This window comes from Oncorhynchus nerka, linkage group LG9b (assembly GCF_034236695.1).
Source record: "Oncorhynchus nerka isolate Pitt River linkage group LG9b, Oner_Uvic_2.0, whole genome shotgun sequence".
NCBI lineage: Eukaryota > Metazoa > Chordata > Actinopteri > Salmoniformes > Salmonidae > Oncorhynchus > Oncorhynchus nerka.
Genome location: NC_088424.1, coordinates 50,002,934 through 50,019,376, shown reverse-complemented (window position 1 = coordinate 50,019,376; position 16,443 = coordinate 50,002,934). Strand labels below are relative to the sequence as shown.

The 16,443-nt window shown below is 41.9% G+C and overlaps 1 protein-coding gene across 1 annotated transcript in view; it reads left to right on the top strand.

Moving 5' to 3' along the window:
• Positions 1-16,443, top strand: part of LOC115115063 (piezo-type mechanosensitive ion channel component 2-like) — a 321,930-nt gene that overhangs the window by 234,416 nt on the left and 71,071 nt on the right. The window contains exons 32-40 of the mRNA XM_065013810.1: positions 4,690-4,779; positions 6,076-6,239; positions 6,566-6,664; positions 7,784-7,890; positions 8,084-8,182; positions 9,645-9,765; positions 10,786-10,851; positions 11,122-11,288; positions 11,742-11,947. Coding sequence (XP_064869882.1) covers positions 4,690-4,779; positions 6,076-6,239; positions 6,566-6,664; positions 7,784-7,890; positions 8,084-8,182; positions 9,645-9,765; positions 10,786-10,851; positions 11,122-11,288; positions 11,742-11,947 — 1,119 coding nt within the window. The remainder of the gene's footprint in view (positions 1-4,689; positions 4,780-6,075; positions 6,240-6,565; positions 6,665-7,783; positions 7,891-8,083; positions 8,183-9,644; positions 9,766-10,785; positions 10,852-11,121; positions 11,289-11,741; positions 11,948-16,443) is intronic.

The following is a 16,443-nucleotide window of genomic DNA, read 5'->3' as shown; positions in this document are numbered from 1 at the left end:
TACACCAGGTTTCACCAGGTTACTCATTACACCAGGTTACTCATTACACCAGGTTACACCAGGTTACTCATCACACCAGGTTACTCATTACACCAGGTTACTCATCACACCAGGTTACACCAGGTTACTCATTACACCAGGTTACTCATTACACCACGTTACTCATCACACCAGGTTACTCATTACACCAGGTTACACCAGGTTACTCATTACACCAGGTTACTCATCACACCAGGTTACACCAGGTTACTCATTACAACAGGTTACTCATCACACCAGGTTACACCAGGTTACTCATTACAACAGGTTACTCATCACACCAGGTTATTCATTACACCAGGTTACTCATCACACCAGGTTACTCATTACACCAGGTTACTCATCACACCAGGTTACTCGTTACACCAGGTTACTCATTACACCAGGTTACTCATTACACCAGGTTACTCATTACACCAGGTTACTCATTACACCAGGTTACTCATTACACCAGGTTACTCATTACACCAGGTTACTCATTACATGAGGTTACACCAGGTTACTCATTACACCAGGTTACTCATTACACCAGGTTACTCATTACACCAGGTTTCACCAGGTTACTCATTACACCAGGTTTCACCAGGTTACTCATTACACCAGGTTACTCATTACACCAGGTTACTCATTACACCAGGTTACTCATCACACCAGGTTACTCATTACACCAGGTTACTCATCACACCAGGTTACTCATTACACCAGGTTACTCATTACACCAGGTTACTCATTACACCAGGTTACACCAGGTTACTAATTACACCAGGTTACTCATTACACCAGGTTACTCATCACACCAGGTTACACCAGGTTACTCATTACACCAGGTTACTCATCACACCAGGTTACTCATTACACCAGGTTACTCATCACACCAGGTTACTCATCACACCAGGTTACTCATTACACCAGGTTACTCATTACACCAGGTTACTCATTACACCAGGTTACTCATTACACCAGGTTACACCAGGTTACTCATTACACCAGGTTACTCATTACACCAGGTTACTCATTACACCAGGTTACTCATTACACCAGGTTACTCATTACACCAGGTTACACCAGGTTACTCATTACACCAGGTTACTCATTACACCAGGTTACTCATTACACCAGGTTACTCATTACACCAGGTTTCACCAGGTTACTCATTACACCAGGTTTCACCAGGTTACTCATTACACCAGGTTTCACCAGGTTACTCATTACACCAGGTTTCACCAGGTTACTCATTACACCAGGTTACTCACATCACACCATGTTACTCACATCACACCATGTTACTCATTACACCAGGTTACTCATTACACCAGGTTACACCAGGTTACTCATCACACCAGGTTACTCATTACACCAGGTTACTCATCACACCAGGTTACACCAGGTTACTCATTACACCAGGTTACTCATTACACCACGTTACTCATCACACCAGGTTACTCATTACACCAGGTTACTCATCACACCAGGTTACTCATTACACCAGGTTACACCAGGTTACTCATTACACCAGGTTACTCATCACACCAGGTTACACCAGGTTACTCATTACACCAGGTTACTCATCACACCAGGTTACACTAGGTTACTCATTACACCAGGTTACTCATCACACCAGGTTACTCATTACACCAGGTTACTCATCACACCAGGTTACTCATTACACCAGGTTACTCATTACACCAGGTTACTCATTACACCAGGTTACTCATTACACCAGGTTACTCATTACACCAGGTTACACCAGGTTACTAATTACACCAGGTTACTCATTACACCAGGTTACTCATTACACCAGGTTACTCATTACACCAGGTTACTCATTACACCAGGTTACACCAGGTTACTCATTACACCAGGTTACACCAGGTTACTAATTACACCAGGTTACTCATTACACCAGGTTACACCAGGTTACTCATTACACCAGGTTACTCATTACACCAGGTTACTCATTACACCAGGTTTCACCAGGTTACTCATTACACCAGGTTACTCATTACACCAGGTTACACCAGGTTACTCATTACACCAGGTTACACCAGGTTACTCATCACACCAGGTTACACCAGGTTACTCATCACACCAGGTTACTCATTACACCAGGTTACTCATTACACCAGGTTACTCATTACACCAGGTTACACCAGGTTACTCATTACACCAGGTTACTCATTACACCAGGTTTCACCAGGTTACTCATTACACCAGGTTACTCATTACACCAGGTTACTCATTACACCAGGTTTCACCAGGTTTCTCATTACACCAGGTTACTCATTACACCAGGTTACACCAGGTTACTCATTACACCAGGTTACACCAGGTTACTCATCACACCAGGTTACACCAGGTTACTCATCACACCAGGTTACTCATTACACCAGGTTACTCATTACACCAGGTTACTCATTACACCAGGTTACACCAGGTTACTCATTACACCAGGTTACTCATTACACCAGGTTTCACCAGGTTACTCATTACACCAGGTTACTCATTACACCAGGTTACTCACATCACACCAGGTTACTCATCACACCAGGTTACTCATTACACCAGGTTACACCAGGTTACTCATTACACCAGGTTACTCATTACACCAGGTTCCTCATCACACCAGGTTACACCAGGTTACTCATTACACCAGGTTACTCATTACACCACGTTACTCATCACACCAGGTTACTCATTACACCAAGTTACTCATCACACCAGGTTACTCATTACACCAGGTTACACCAGGTTACTCATTACACCAGGTTACTCATCACACCAGGTTACACCAGGTTACTCATTACACCAGGTTACTCATCACACCAGGTTACACCAGGTTACTCATTACACCAGGTTACTCATCACACCAGGTTACTCATTACACCAGGTTACTCATCACACCAGGTTACTCATTACACCAGGTTACACCAGGTTACTCATTACACCAGGTTACTCATCACACCAGGTTAGTCATCACACCAGGTTACTCATCACACCAGGTTACTCATTACACCAGGTTACTCATTACACCAGGTTACTCATTACACCAGGTTACACCAGGTTACTCATTACACCAGGTTACTCATCACACCAGGTTACACCAGGTTACTCATTACACCAGGTTACTCATTACACCAGGTTACTCATTACACCAGGTTACTCATTACACCAGGTTACACCAGGTTACTCATTACACCAGGTTACTCATTACACCAGGTTTCACCAGGTTACTCATTACACCAGGTTACTCATTACACCAGGTTACTCACATCACACCAGGTTACTCATCACACCAGGTTACTCATTACACCAGGTTACACCAGGTTACTCATTACACCAGGTTACTCATTACACCAGGTTCCTCATCACACCAGGTTACACCAGGTTACTCATTACACCAGGTTACTCATTACACCACGTTACTCATCACACCAGGTTACTCATTACACCAAGTTACTCATCACACCAGGTTACTCATTACACCAGGTTACACCAGGTTACTCATTACACCAGGTTACTCATCACACCCAGGTTACTCATTACACCAGGTTCCTCATCACACACCAGGTTACACCAGGTTCATTACACCAGGTTACTCATCACACCAGGTTACTCATTACACCAGGTTACTCATCACACCAGGTTACTCATTACACCAGGTTACACCAGGTTACTCATTACACCAGGTTACTCATCACACCAGGTTAGTCATCACACCAGGTTACTCATCACACCAGGTTACTCATTACACCAGGTTACTCATTACACCAGGTTACTCATTACACCAGGTTACACCAGGTTACTCATTACACCAGGTTACTCATCACACCAGGTTACACCAGGTTACTCATTACACCAGGTTACTCATTACACCAGGTTACACCAGGTTACTCATTCCACCAGGTTACTCATTACACCAGGTTACTCATCACACCAGGTTACACCAGGTTACTCATTACACCAGGTTACTCATCACACCAGGTTACACCAGGTTACTCATCACGCCAGCGTGTTCTCACTCCGCTGTCGTACTGTGATATGGTAATATACCTGGGATATGGTAATGTATATGTGATAGTGTAATGTATCTGTGATATGGTAATATACCTGTGATATGGTAATGTACCTCTAATATGGTAATGTATATCTGGTATGGTAATGTATCTGTGATATGGTAATGTATCTGTGATATGGTAATGTTTCTGTGATATGGTAATGTACCTGTGATATGGTAATGTACCTGGGATATGGTAATGTATCTGTGATATGGTAATGTACCTGTGATATGGTAATGTACCTGGGATATGGTAATGTACCTGGGATATGGTAATGTATCTCTGGTATGGTAATGTATCTGTGATATGGTAATGTGTCTGTGATATGGTAATGTACCTGTGATATGGTAATGTATGTGTGATATGGTAATGTACCTGTGATGTCATGATGCACCTTTGATAATTTAATGTATCTGTGATAATGTAATGTATGTGATATGGTAATGTACCTGGGATATGGTAATGTACCTGTGATATGGTAATATAGTTGTGATGTGATGATGTACCTCTGATAATGTAATGTATCTGTGATAATGTAATGTATCTGTGATATGGTAATGTGTCTTTGATGTGATTATCTATGTGTGTGTTTCAGAGGGGCTGAATTGTTCCAGGCTACTATAGTGAAGGCAGTGAGAGCCAGACTGGAGGAAGAGAACAAGTCTATGGAGCAGCTGAAGAGACAGTAAGTCACAACAGCTGTCTGCTTGATATGAACCTTCCCTTTAAACTTTTATCTGTTAACCTTTATCCAGCCTTTACTTATTAACCTTCTCTTTAAACCTTTATCTACTAACCTTTATCCAGCCTTTACTTATTAACCTTCCCTTTAAATCTTTATCTGTTAACCTTCCCTTTAAACCTTTATCCAGCCTTTACTTATTAACCTTCCCTTTAAATGTTTATCTGTTAACCTTTATCTATTAACCTTCCCTTTAAATGTTTATCTATTAACCTTCCCTTTACATCTTTATCTACTAACCTTCCATTTAAACCTTTATCCAGCATTTATCTATTAACCTTCCCTTTAAACCTTTATCTATTAACCTTCCCTTTTAACCTTTATCTATTAACCTTCCCTTTTAACCTTTATCTATTAACCTTCCCTTTAAATCTTTATCTACTAACCTTTATCCAGCCTTTACTTATTAACCTTCCCTTTAAACCTTTATCTATTAACCTTCCCTTTTAACCTTTATCTATTAACCTTCCCTTTAAATCTTTATCTACTAACCTTTATCCAGCCTTTACTTATTAACCTTCCCTTTAAACCTTTATCTATTAACCTTCCCTTTTAACCTTTATCTATTAACCTTCCCTTTAAATCTTTATCTATTAACTTTCCATTTATCCAGCCTTTACTTATTAACCTTCCCTTTAAACCTGTATCTATTAACATTCCCTTTAAATATTTATATATTAACCTTTATCCAGCCTTTACTTATTAACCTTCCCTTTAAACCTTTATCTATTAACCTTCCCTTTAAACATTTATCTATTAACCTTCCCTTTTAACCTTTATCTATTAACCTTCCCTTTAAATCTTTATCTATTAACTTTCCATTTATCCAGCCTTTACTTATTAACCTTCCCTTTAAACCTGTATCTATTAACATTCCCTTTAAATATTTATATATTAACCTTTATCCAGCCTTTACTTATTAACCTTCCCTTTAAACCTTTATTAACCTTCCCTTTAAACATTTATCTATTAACCTTCCCTTTAAACCTTTATCTATTAACCTTCCCTTTAAATCTTTATCTATTAACCTTCCCTTTAAACCTTTATCTATTAACCTTCCCTTTAAATCTTTATCTATTAATCTAACCTCTAACAGGCCAAATGGTCCAAATAGTACTTGCTTTCTTTCAATATTGTTCTAGAAACATGGAAGAAGAGCGAGAAACCTTGTCTGCTTTCTCTTGATAGATAGAGTGTTGTCATTCATCATCTTTCTGTCTCTGTCTCTCTCCCTCTCAGGATGGACCGTATAAAGCAGCGCCAGGAGAAGTTTAAGAGTGGGAAGAAAAAGATGTTGAGCCTGGCCCAGGAATCTGGGGACAGAGAGAACCCCATCCAGCCGCAGGAATCTGGGGACAGAGAGAACCCCATCCAGCCACAGGAGCAGGAGGAAGAGGATGATGGTACTGTATCATGATGAAGGCTCTTAACGTCTCTCTAGGAGTAGTGATGTTAAAACTAGGTGGAATGTCTAATCAATATAGACTGGGTGTTGGTTAGTTCTCATGGAACGTTTATTCAACCCTGGAATAGATTTTCATACGATTCCGATCATTATGACATCATTACTGCAAACAATGTTGTGGTCACAAAGCTTCATGAAGAGATATATATATATATATATATATATATTTGAAATACCGTTTAACTTGCACAAAGTCTGAATGAAGAAATATTTTTTGCAATATAAAGCATAATTGATCTACATGTGAAACCATTTTTATTTTAGGAGCAGAGCGAGAAAGAGAGAAAGAGAAAGTGAAAGAAACAGAAACAGCCAAGACTAAAAAAAGGCAGTGGTGGCGGCCTTGGGTTGACCACGCCTCCAGTAGGTTAACCCCTCCTTCTTTCTCCGCTCTGATTGACTGTTGTGTCCTTGACCAGAACTCTCAGAGGATTCCCATACTGCACCTGGGCTCCAGACGACCCAAAACAAACGTCAACGTTCCATCCAGACCTCAGTCCTTTTCTGTCTCTATTTAAGGCCCCTCGATTGATTAATTCATTGATTGATTAGTTCATTGTTCGACTGATTGATGAACCCCAAAACATCAGAAATATACAGACGAGATAGTGTACTGATTTGCTGGAATGAAATAAGACAATACTACAATATGCCTCAACTAATGGCAATGGGGGCCATAAATAGACTATTTTCCATGAGAGAAAATAAAATAACTGATGCCTGTGATGTTTGTGGTTGTGGTCCTGGTGAGGCCACAGTAGGGAATCTCTCGTTGTGAAAGATTCCATTAGACAGAGCTAAGTGCCTTCTCCCTCTTCATTCTTTCTTTCTAGGAAGAGTAAAAGGGTGAAGGATTATGTCTCTGTTATAGTCACGATCACCAGTATATGTACCGCATGAGGGGAAACTGAGCAATACTGATCAGAACGATCCACATTTAATACGGAAATCGAGTTTCAAATTGACATTGAAAAGCTGTAGAAAACTATACCCACGTTACTCTGAGGTGTGTCTCAGTTGTTCTCTGTGGTGCCCTGTTTCTGTGTTGAATTGATTTCTTAGTATCACCCCTGTCATTTCGTTGCATTCATTATATGATTTACCCAGTTCACCCCTCATCCTAACCCCATTCATATATTACCCAGCATCCTCCTCTCTTCCTGTTCCCCCCCATTATGGCTCTTCTGTTCAAGGACATAAGTCAGTTTCAACTATTACAATTATTTTGAAGGTCTGCCCAAATCACCTCAATCTATGCCATGTCTTAGTAAACAAACTAATATGCTAATATTGTGTGTCTAACATTGTGTTTGCTTTCCTACTCTTATCAACTTCATCCCACGAGTGTTTTGAATCCAATCAACCTCTGCCGCCTCACACTACCCTAGTTTACAGACTCTCAACACCCCAAAGCATCACCTGCTTTTCAAGCCCTTTTTCCTCCAGTTAATATTAACAGCACCTTGCTTCTCTACTCATCAGTGGTGAGAAGTGGAGATTATTACTTGTTTGAAACTGACAGTGAAGAAGAGGAGGAAGAGGAGGAGAAAAGAGAGGATCAAGAGCTGCCCAAGAAGTCAGCGTTTCAGGTGAGCTCCAGACCAGACCAGCGTCAACGTTTCCTCAGTATACCGAAGTAGTTACCCGGTATTACTGTAGTGTGAAATATTTCATTGTCTTTCAATTGTCAATATTATCTGTTGCCACTATTAGTGTATGAAAAGACTTTCATCTTTGTGTTTTCTACTAACTACCCTGCCACCCTTTATCCCTCCTCTTCAGCGAGCTATTGGGAAGTTTGCCTCAGCCCTTATAGCTCTGCCCAGATCTATCATTAAACTGCCCAAAACCATCCTTCAGTATGTAATCAGGGCAGCCAAGGTACCAAATAACAGATTCAGCATCTCCTCTTACCACAGCCTGTGTAGACTGTATCCTGTGTCCTCAGCCTGTATATCCTCTTACCACAGCCTGTGTAGACTGTATCCTGTGTCCTCAGCCTGTATCTCCTCTTACCACAGCCTGTGTCGACTGTATCCTGTGTCCTTAGCCTGTTTTGTGTAGATTTGCTGTTTTAATGAAGGCCAAGGCATTTATAACCAACTGTCTTTCCATCCCATATCCGATCCAATACCATATCCATTTAGAAACAAGAAATATCCTAAATATTCCAGACAGGATGGGGATGGAACTACAGTGGTCCTTCTGTCATGTGTTTTAAGTGATAGATCGTTTTAAAGCAGTTTGCATGAACTCGGCAGAGCCTTTTTACCAACAGATTTCAGAAAATGCATTGGTGTTGTTATCACACATTTGCGATTTTGGTGTGGTTTGCTCCATTGTACTATAGTCTGTACAAGGTTAAATATATTTACAAGTAAGCCTTCGATATTGTCGCCAATGAAGCCATTGTTACAAATTACAATATAAGAGTGTAAAATGGCATAAATCGCAGGTGGCCTCTACCTTTTGTACTGATGAAGCAAAAACACTCTAAAATTTGTCATATTGTCTTTGTGACTCTGATTGTTTTGATTTGTCTGTGGTTTAAAGGGTTAACTAATGGTCACCTGGCTTGCTATTGCTCTTGTTTTATTTGCCTCTGAGTGTGCCCGCCTTGACCGTAGCACTCCTTTGTTTGGACTGAAGCCTTGAGATCTGTTTGATTGGACTGAAGCCTTGAGATCTGTTTGATTGGACTGAAGCCTTGAGATCTGTTTGATTGGACTGAAGCCTTGAGATTTGTGTGATTGGACTGAAGCCTTGAGATTTGTGTGATTGGACTGAAGCCTTGAGATCTGTTTGATTGGACTGAAGCCTAGAGATCTGTTTGATTGAACTGAAGCCTTGAGATTTGTGTGATTGGACTGAAGCCTTGAGATCTGTTTGATTGGACTGAAGCCTAGAGATCTGTTTGATTGAACTGAAGCCTTGAGATGTGTGTGATTGGACTGAAGCCTTGAGATCTGTTTGATTGGACTGAAGCCTTGAGATTTGTTTCATTGGACTGAACCCTTGAGATCTGTGTGCGTAACTATTTTTTTCCTGTACAAATTGTCGTCAATATATGAATCAACACGACAAAATACATGAATCAACACATGAATCAACACACAAATCCATACATGAATCATTACATGAATCAACGCGAATCAATACATGAATCAATACATGAACAATACACGAATCGACACAAATCAATACATGAATCATTACATGTATCAACACATGACTCAATACACAATTTGGCAAAAGTCAGAGTTAAGAGCGCACAGATCTCAAATCAGGATTCGTTCCTTTATGTCCAAACTAACATTGTGCTTCCTGTACTGTACGCTCCCAGTTTTTCTACCATGCCTGGATAACAGACTCCAAGACGGCCATGAAGGAACGAGGCAAAGAGAAGCGTAAGTTCTGGAAGAGGTACACCAAGAGAGACAAACACAAGAAGGACAAGAAGGAAGGTAAGTTAAGAGATATCAGTATTATAACAGAGCCACCGATATAAAGAAAATCATCAGCCTTTGACCAAATAACCCAGTTTCAGAAGAAGATCACGAGATCAACGCATCATTCTGTTCTTACAACCTCTGAGGGCTCTCATGCTACTTCCTTAGTTCTCACGGAACATCCGTCTTTAATCTGTGATGATTCAAAAGCATCATTCATTTAATGTAAGGCTTGGTTGTGAAAGTGAAAAGCAGGGGTGAGAAAGGACATCCCTGACGACTACCCCAAGAGTTCTCACACTCACTCATTATAAACCAAATCTACTATAAACTAATTATAAACCAAGTCTACTGGAAATATTGTTTGGTTATGTTATTCTCTGAAAGTTATTATTTTGTTGTGTTATTCTCTGTAACGTGGCCAGCAGCATATCACCCAGCATTCCACTGCTGGCTTGTTTCTGAAGCTAAGCAGGGTTGGTTCTGGTTGGTCCCTGGATGGGAGACCAGATGATGCTAGAAGTGGTGTTGGAGACCCAGTAGGAGGCACCCTTTCTTCTGGTCTAAAAAAAATTACCCCAGGGCAGTGATTGGGGACATTGCCCTGTGCAGGGTGCTGTCTTTTGGATGGGATGTTAAATGGGTGTCCTGACTTTCTATGCTTGCTAAAGATCCCATGGTACTTATCGTAAGAGTAGGGATGTTAACTCCGGTGTCCTAGCTAAATTCCCAATCTGGCCTTCAAACCATCATGGTCACCTAATCATCCCCAGTTTACAATTGGCTCATTCATCCCCCCTCCTCTCCCCTGTAACTATTCCTCAGGTTGTTGCTGTAAATGAGAATGTGTTCTCAGTCAACTTACCTGGGGAAAAAATACAATACATTTTTTTTTATTGTTGTGTTATTTTCTCTAACTTATTGTTTTTTTTGCATTATTTACTGTAATTTATTGTTTTGTGTTATTCTCTCTAAGTTATTGTTTTGTTGTGTTATTTTCTGTAAATTGTTGTTTTGTTGTGTTATTCTGTGCAGGTCATGTGACTATAGAGATGGAGGAAGATCCGGAGGGAACACAGGAGAAGAAGTCTGACGGACCAGGTGGGTGTCACAGACCCTTTCAAATACTGTAGTATATGTATATACACAACGGAGAGACAACCACCAGTCGTGATATTGATTCTATATAAAGTATATATATCATAGGTTCTTACTATAGTTTACTCCGAATCTATAATCGTGATGACAATGATCTGGATCATGGCTGTTTTAGCTAGTTTTAGTTGAGTGCCCTGATGCCACTTTGGATAAGATTGTCTGCAAAAAAAAAAATGTAAATATTTGTAACTTCTCTTTCCTACGTCCCACCAGACAACGTCTTGAAGCGAGTGTTCAACATAATCAAGTTCACCTGGGTATTGTTCCAGACCACGGTGGAGAGCTTCACCAAGTGGATGAACAATGTGTGTAGAGAACACATAGACATCTCCACCGTGTTGCGCATTGAGAGATGCATGCTCACTAGAGAGGTCAAAAAGGTACTACTGTCACTCTCTCTCTATATATACATATTTATGTCACTCTCTCTCTATATATACATATTTATGTCACTCTCTCTCTATATATACATATTTATGTCACTCTCTCTCTATATATGCATATTTATGTCACTCTCTTTACCTTCATTTAACTAGGCCAGTTAAAGAACAAATTCTTATTTTCAATGACGGCCTAGGAACAGTGGGGTTAACTGCCTTGTTCAGGGGCAGAAGAACAGATTTGTACCTTGTCAGCTCGGGGATTCAATCTTGCAACCTTTCGGTTACTAGTCCAACGCTCTAACCACTAGGCTACCTGCCACCCCTTTGAGTATCTTGTCTTACATAAACACTCTTTAAATAGTTAGATTACATTTTTTGACTTTGATATATAGCAAACTAGAAAACAAAACCGAGATTAAATGACTATCCTGATCTAACCTCCCCCTGCAGGGCAACGTCCCGTCCAGAGAGAGTATCCATGTGTTCTACCAGAAGCAGATGCGTATGAGCATGTCTCGGGGGTCCAGCCTGGACCGGCTCAGTGAGGAGGACAGTGCGTCGGGGGGGTCTCACAGGGTCCACAGGAGGAGAGGCGACTATCGCATGGAGAGCCAGGACAGCATGGCATCGTTGGCATCACGAGACAGCATATCCAGGTAAGTGTTTCGTACGTGTAATAATTGGAATCAAATGTACATTTGACATGTTAGTCATTTAGCAGATGCTCTTATCCTGAACAACTTACAGTTGGTGCATTCACCTTAAGATGACTTTTTTATTTTATTTTATTTCACCTTTATTTAACCAGGTAGGCAAGTTGAGAACAAGTTCTCATTTACAATTGCGACCTGGCCAAGATAAAGCAAAGCAGTTCGACAGATACAACGACACAGAGTTACACATGGAGTAAAACAAACATACAGTCAATAATACAGTATAAACAAGTCTATATACAATGTGAGCAAATGAGGTGAGAAGGGAGGTAAAGGCAAAAAAGGCCATGGTGGCAAAGTAAATCAAATATAGCAAGTAAAACACTGGAATGGTAGTTTTGCAATGGAAGAATGTGCAAAGTAGAAATAAAAATAATGGGGTGCAAAGGAGCAAAATAAATAAATCAATTAAATACAGTTGGGAAAGAGGTAGTTGTTTGGGCTAAATTATAGGTGGGCTATGTACAGGTGCAGTAATCTGTAAGATGCTCTGACAGTTGGTGCTTAAAGCTAGTGAGGGAGATAAGTGTTTCCAGTTTCAGAGATTTTTGTAGTTCGTTCCAGTCATTGGCAGCAGAGAACTGGAAGGAGACGCGGCCAAAGAAATAATTGGTTTTGGGGGTGACTAGAGAGATATACCTGCTGGAGCGTGTGCTACAGGTGGGAGATGCTATGGTGACCAGCGAGCTGAGATAAGGGGGGACTTTACCTAGCAGGGTCTTGTAGATGACATGGAGCCAGTGGGTTTGGCGACGAGTATGAAGCGAGGGCCAGCCAACGAGAGCGTACAGGTCGCAATGGTGGGTAGTATATGGGGCTTTGGTGACAAAACGGATTGCACTGTGATAGACTGCATCCAATTTGTTGAGTAGGGTATTGGAGGCTATTTTGTAAATGACATCTCCAAAGTCGAGGATTGGTAGGATGGTCAGTTTTACAAGGGTATGTTTGGCAGCATGAGTGAAGGATGCTTTGTTGCGAAATAGGAAGCCAATTCTAGATTTTAACTTTGGATTGGAGATGTTTGATATGGGTCTGGAAGGAGAGTTTACAGTCTAACCAGACACCTAAGTATTTGTAGTGGTCCACGTATTCTAAGTCAGAGCCGTCCAGAGTAGTGATGTTGGACAGGCGGGTAGGTGCAGGTAGCGATCGGTTGAAGAGCATGCATTTAGTTTTACTTGTATTTAAGAGCAATTGGAGGCCACGGAAGGAGAGTTGTATGGCATTGAAGCTTGCCTGGAGGGTTGTTAACACAGTGTCCAAAGAAGGGCCGGAAGTATACAGAATGGTGTCGTCTGCGTAGAGGTGGATCAGAGACTCACCAGCAGCAAGAGCGACCTCATTGATGTATATAGAGAAGAGAGTCGGTCCAAGAATTGAACCCTGTGGCACCCCCATAGAGACTGCCAGAGGTCCAGACAGCAGACCCTCCGATTTGACACACTGAAATCTATCAGAGAAGTAGTTGGTGAACCAGGCGAGGCAATCATTTGAGAAACCAAGGCTGTCGAGTCTGCCGATGAGGATGTGGTGATTGACAGAGTCGAAAGCCTTGGCCAGATCAATGAATACGACTGCACAGTAATGTTTCTTATCGATGGCGGTTAAGATATCGTTTAGGACCTTGAGCGTGGCTGAGGTGCACCCATGACCAGCTCTGAAACCAGATTGCATAGCAGAGAAGGTATGGTGAGATTCGAAATGGTCGGTAATCTGTTTGTTGACTTGGCTTTCGAAGACCTTAGAAAGGCATGGTAGGATAAATATTGGTCTGTAGCAGTTTGGGTCAAGAGTGTCCCCCCCTTTGAAGAGGGGGATGACCGCAGTTGCTTTCCAATCTTTGGGAATCTCAGACGACCTGAAAGAGAGGTTGAACAGGCTAGTAATAGGGGTGGCAACAATTTCGGCAGATAATTTTAGAAAGAAAGGGTCCAGATTGTCTAGCCCGGCTGATTTGTAGGGGTCCAGATTTTTCAGCTCTTTCAGAACATCAGCTGAATGGATTTGGGAGAAGGAGAAATGGGGAAGGCTTGGGCGAGTTGCTGTTGACCGGGGTAGGAGTAGCCAGGTGGAAAGCATGGCCAGCCGTAGAAAAATGCTTATTGAAATTCTCAATTATGGTGGATTTATCAGTGGTGACAGTGTTTCCTATCTTCAGTGCAGTGGGCAGCTGGGAGGAGGTGTTCTTATTCTCCATGGACTTTACAGTGTCCCAGAACTTTTTTGAGTTAGTGTTGCAGGAAGCAAATTTCTGCTTGAAAAAGCTAGCCTTGGCTTTTCTAACTGCCTGTGTATAACGGTTTCTAGCTTCCCTGAACAGCTGCATATCGCGGGGGCTGTTCGATGCTAATGCAGAACGCCATAGGATGTTTTTGTATTGGTTAAGGGCAGTCAGGTCTGGGGAGAACCATGGGCTATATCTGTTCCTGGTTCTAAATTTCTTGAATGGGGCATGTTTATTTAAGATGGTTAGGAAGTCATTTAAAAAAATATCCAGGCATCCTCTACTGACGGGATGAGATCAATATCCTTCCAGGATACCCCGGCCAGGTCGATTAGAAAGGCCTGCTCGCTGAAGTGTTTCAGGGAGCGTTTGACAGTGATGAGTGGAGGTAATTTGACCGCTGACCCATTACGGATGCAGGCAATGAGGCAGTGATCGCTGAGATCTTGGTTGAAGACAGCAGAGGTGTATTTAGAGGGGAAGTTGGTTAGGATGATATCTATGAGGGTGCCCGTGTTCAAGGCTTTGGGGGGGGGTACCTGGTAGGTTCATTGATAATTTGTGTGAGATTGAGGGCATCAAGTTTAGATTGTAGGATGGCTGGGGTGTTAAGCATGTTCCAGTTTAGTTCGCCTAGCAGCACGAGCTCTGAAGATAGATGGGGGGCAATCAGTTCACATATGGTGTCCAGAGCGCAGCTGGGGGCAGAGGGTGGTCTATAGCAGGCGGCAACGGTGAGAGACTTGTTTTTAGAGAGGTGGATTTTTAAAAGTAGAAGTTCAAATTGTTTGGGTACAGACCTGGATAGTAGGACAGAACTCTGCAGGCTATCTTTGCAGTAGATTGCAACACCGCCCCCTTTGGCAGTTCTATCTTGTCTGAAAATGTTGTAGTTAGGGATGAAAATTTCTGAATCCTAAGCCAGGATTCAGACACAGCTAGAACATCCGGGTTGGCAGAGTGTGCTAAAGCAGTGAATAGAACAAACTTAGGGAGGAGGCTTCTAATGTTAACCTGCATGAAACCGAGGCTATTACGGTTACAGAAGTCATCAAAAGAGAGCGCCTGGGGAATAGGAGTGGAGCTAGGCACTGCAGGGCCTGGATTCACCTCTACATCGCCAGAGGAACATAGGAGGAGAAGAATAAGGGTGCGGCTAAAAGCAATGAGAATTGGTCGTCTAGAACGTCTGGAACAGAGAGTAAAAGGAGGTTTCTGGGGGCGATAAAATAGCATCAAGGTATAATGTACAGACAAAGGTATTTTAGGATGTGAATACAGTGGATGTAAACCTAGGTATTGAGTGATGAAGAGAGAGATATTGTCTCTAGAAACATCATTGAAACCAGGAGATGTCATAGCATGTGTGGGTGGTGGAACTAATAAGTTGGATAAGGTATAGTGAGCAGGACTAGAGGCTCTACAGTGAAATAAGCCAATAAACACTAACCAGAACAGCAATGGACAAGACATATTGACATTAAGGAGAGGCATCCTTAGTCGAGTGATCAAAAGGGTCCAGTGAGTGGAGAGGTTGGTTGGGGGTCACGGTGATTTAAACAGCTAGCCAGGCCATCGGTAGCAAGCTAGCATAGGATGGAGGTCTGTTGTTAGCCACCTCTTGCGTTCCGTCAGTAGATTAGTGTGGTAGAGGGGATTAGTCCAAATCACACAAAAAATAAACTAAATAAACAAAAAATAAAAAAAATAAAATAAAACATTAGATATAGTTATAGAGGCCCAAGAAGAAACATGTTAATAATAAAAATAAATAAATTGTCTGATTGTCTATTCTGAGAGCAGCCGGTAAGACAGCTAACGGTTAGCAGGCCGCAGATGGGCGTTCAGGTAACGACGGAGGAGCCAGCCGGATCTCCTTCGGGTAGATAGTCGGCAGTCCAGTTGTGAAGGCCCGGTGGGGCTCCGCGTAGGCAGTAAAACGGGTCCGGATAGGTGACTGCAGCCCAGGAGTGATTGGTGGAACTCAGGAGTGATTGACGGAGCTGGCTAGCTCCGGAGTAATTGATGTTTGCTCCGGAATCGACGAAAGCAGATAGTCACACGGATAGCAGCTAGCTAGCTGTGAGATCCGGGTATGAATGTCCAGAGAGCAGTTGAAATCTTGAAATGGGGTTAAATCCTGGTTTAGTGCTGTGGGGGTTGAGGTGAGAAGGGGGATTATTTAACATACAGTTTGAAGAGATTGGGTTTC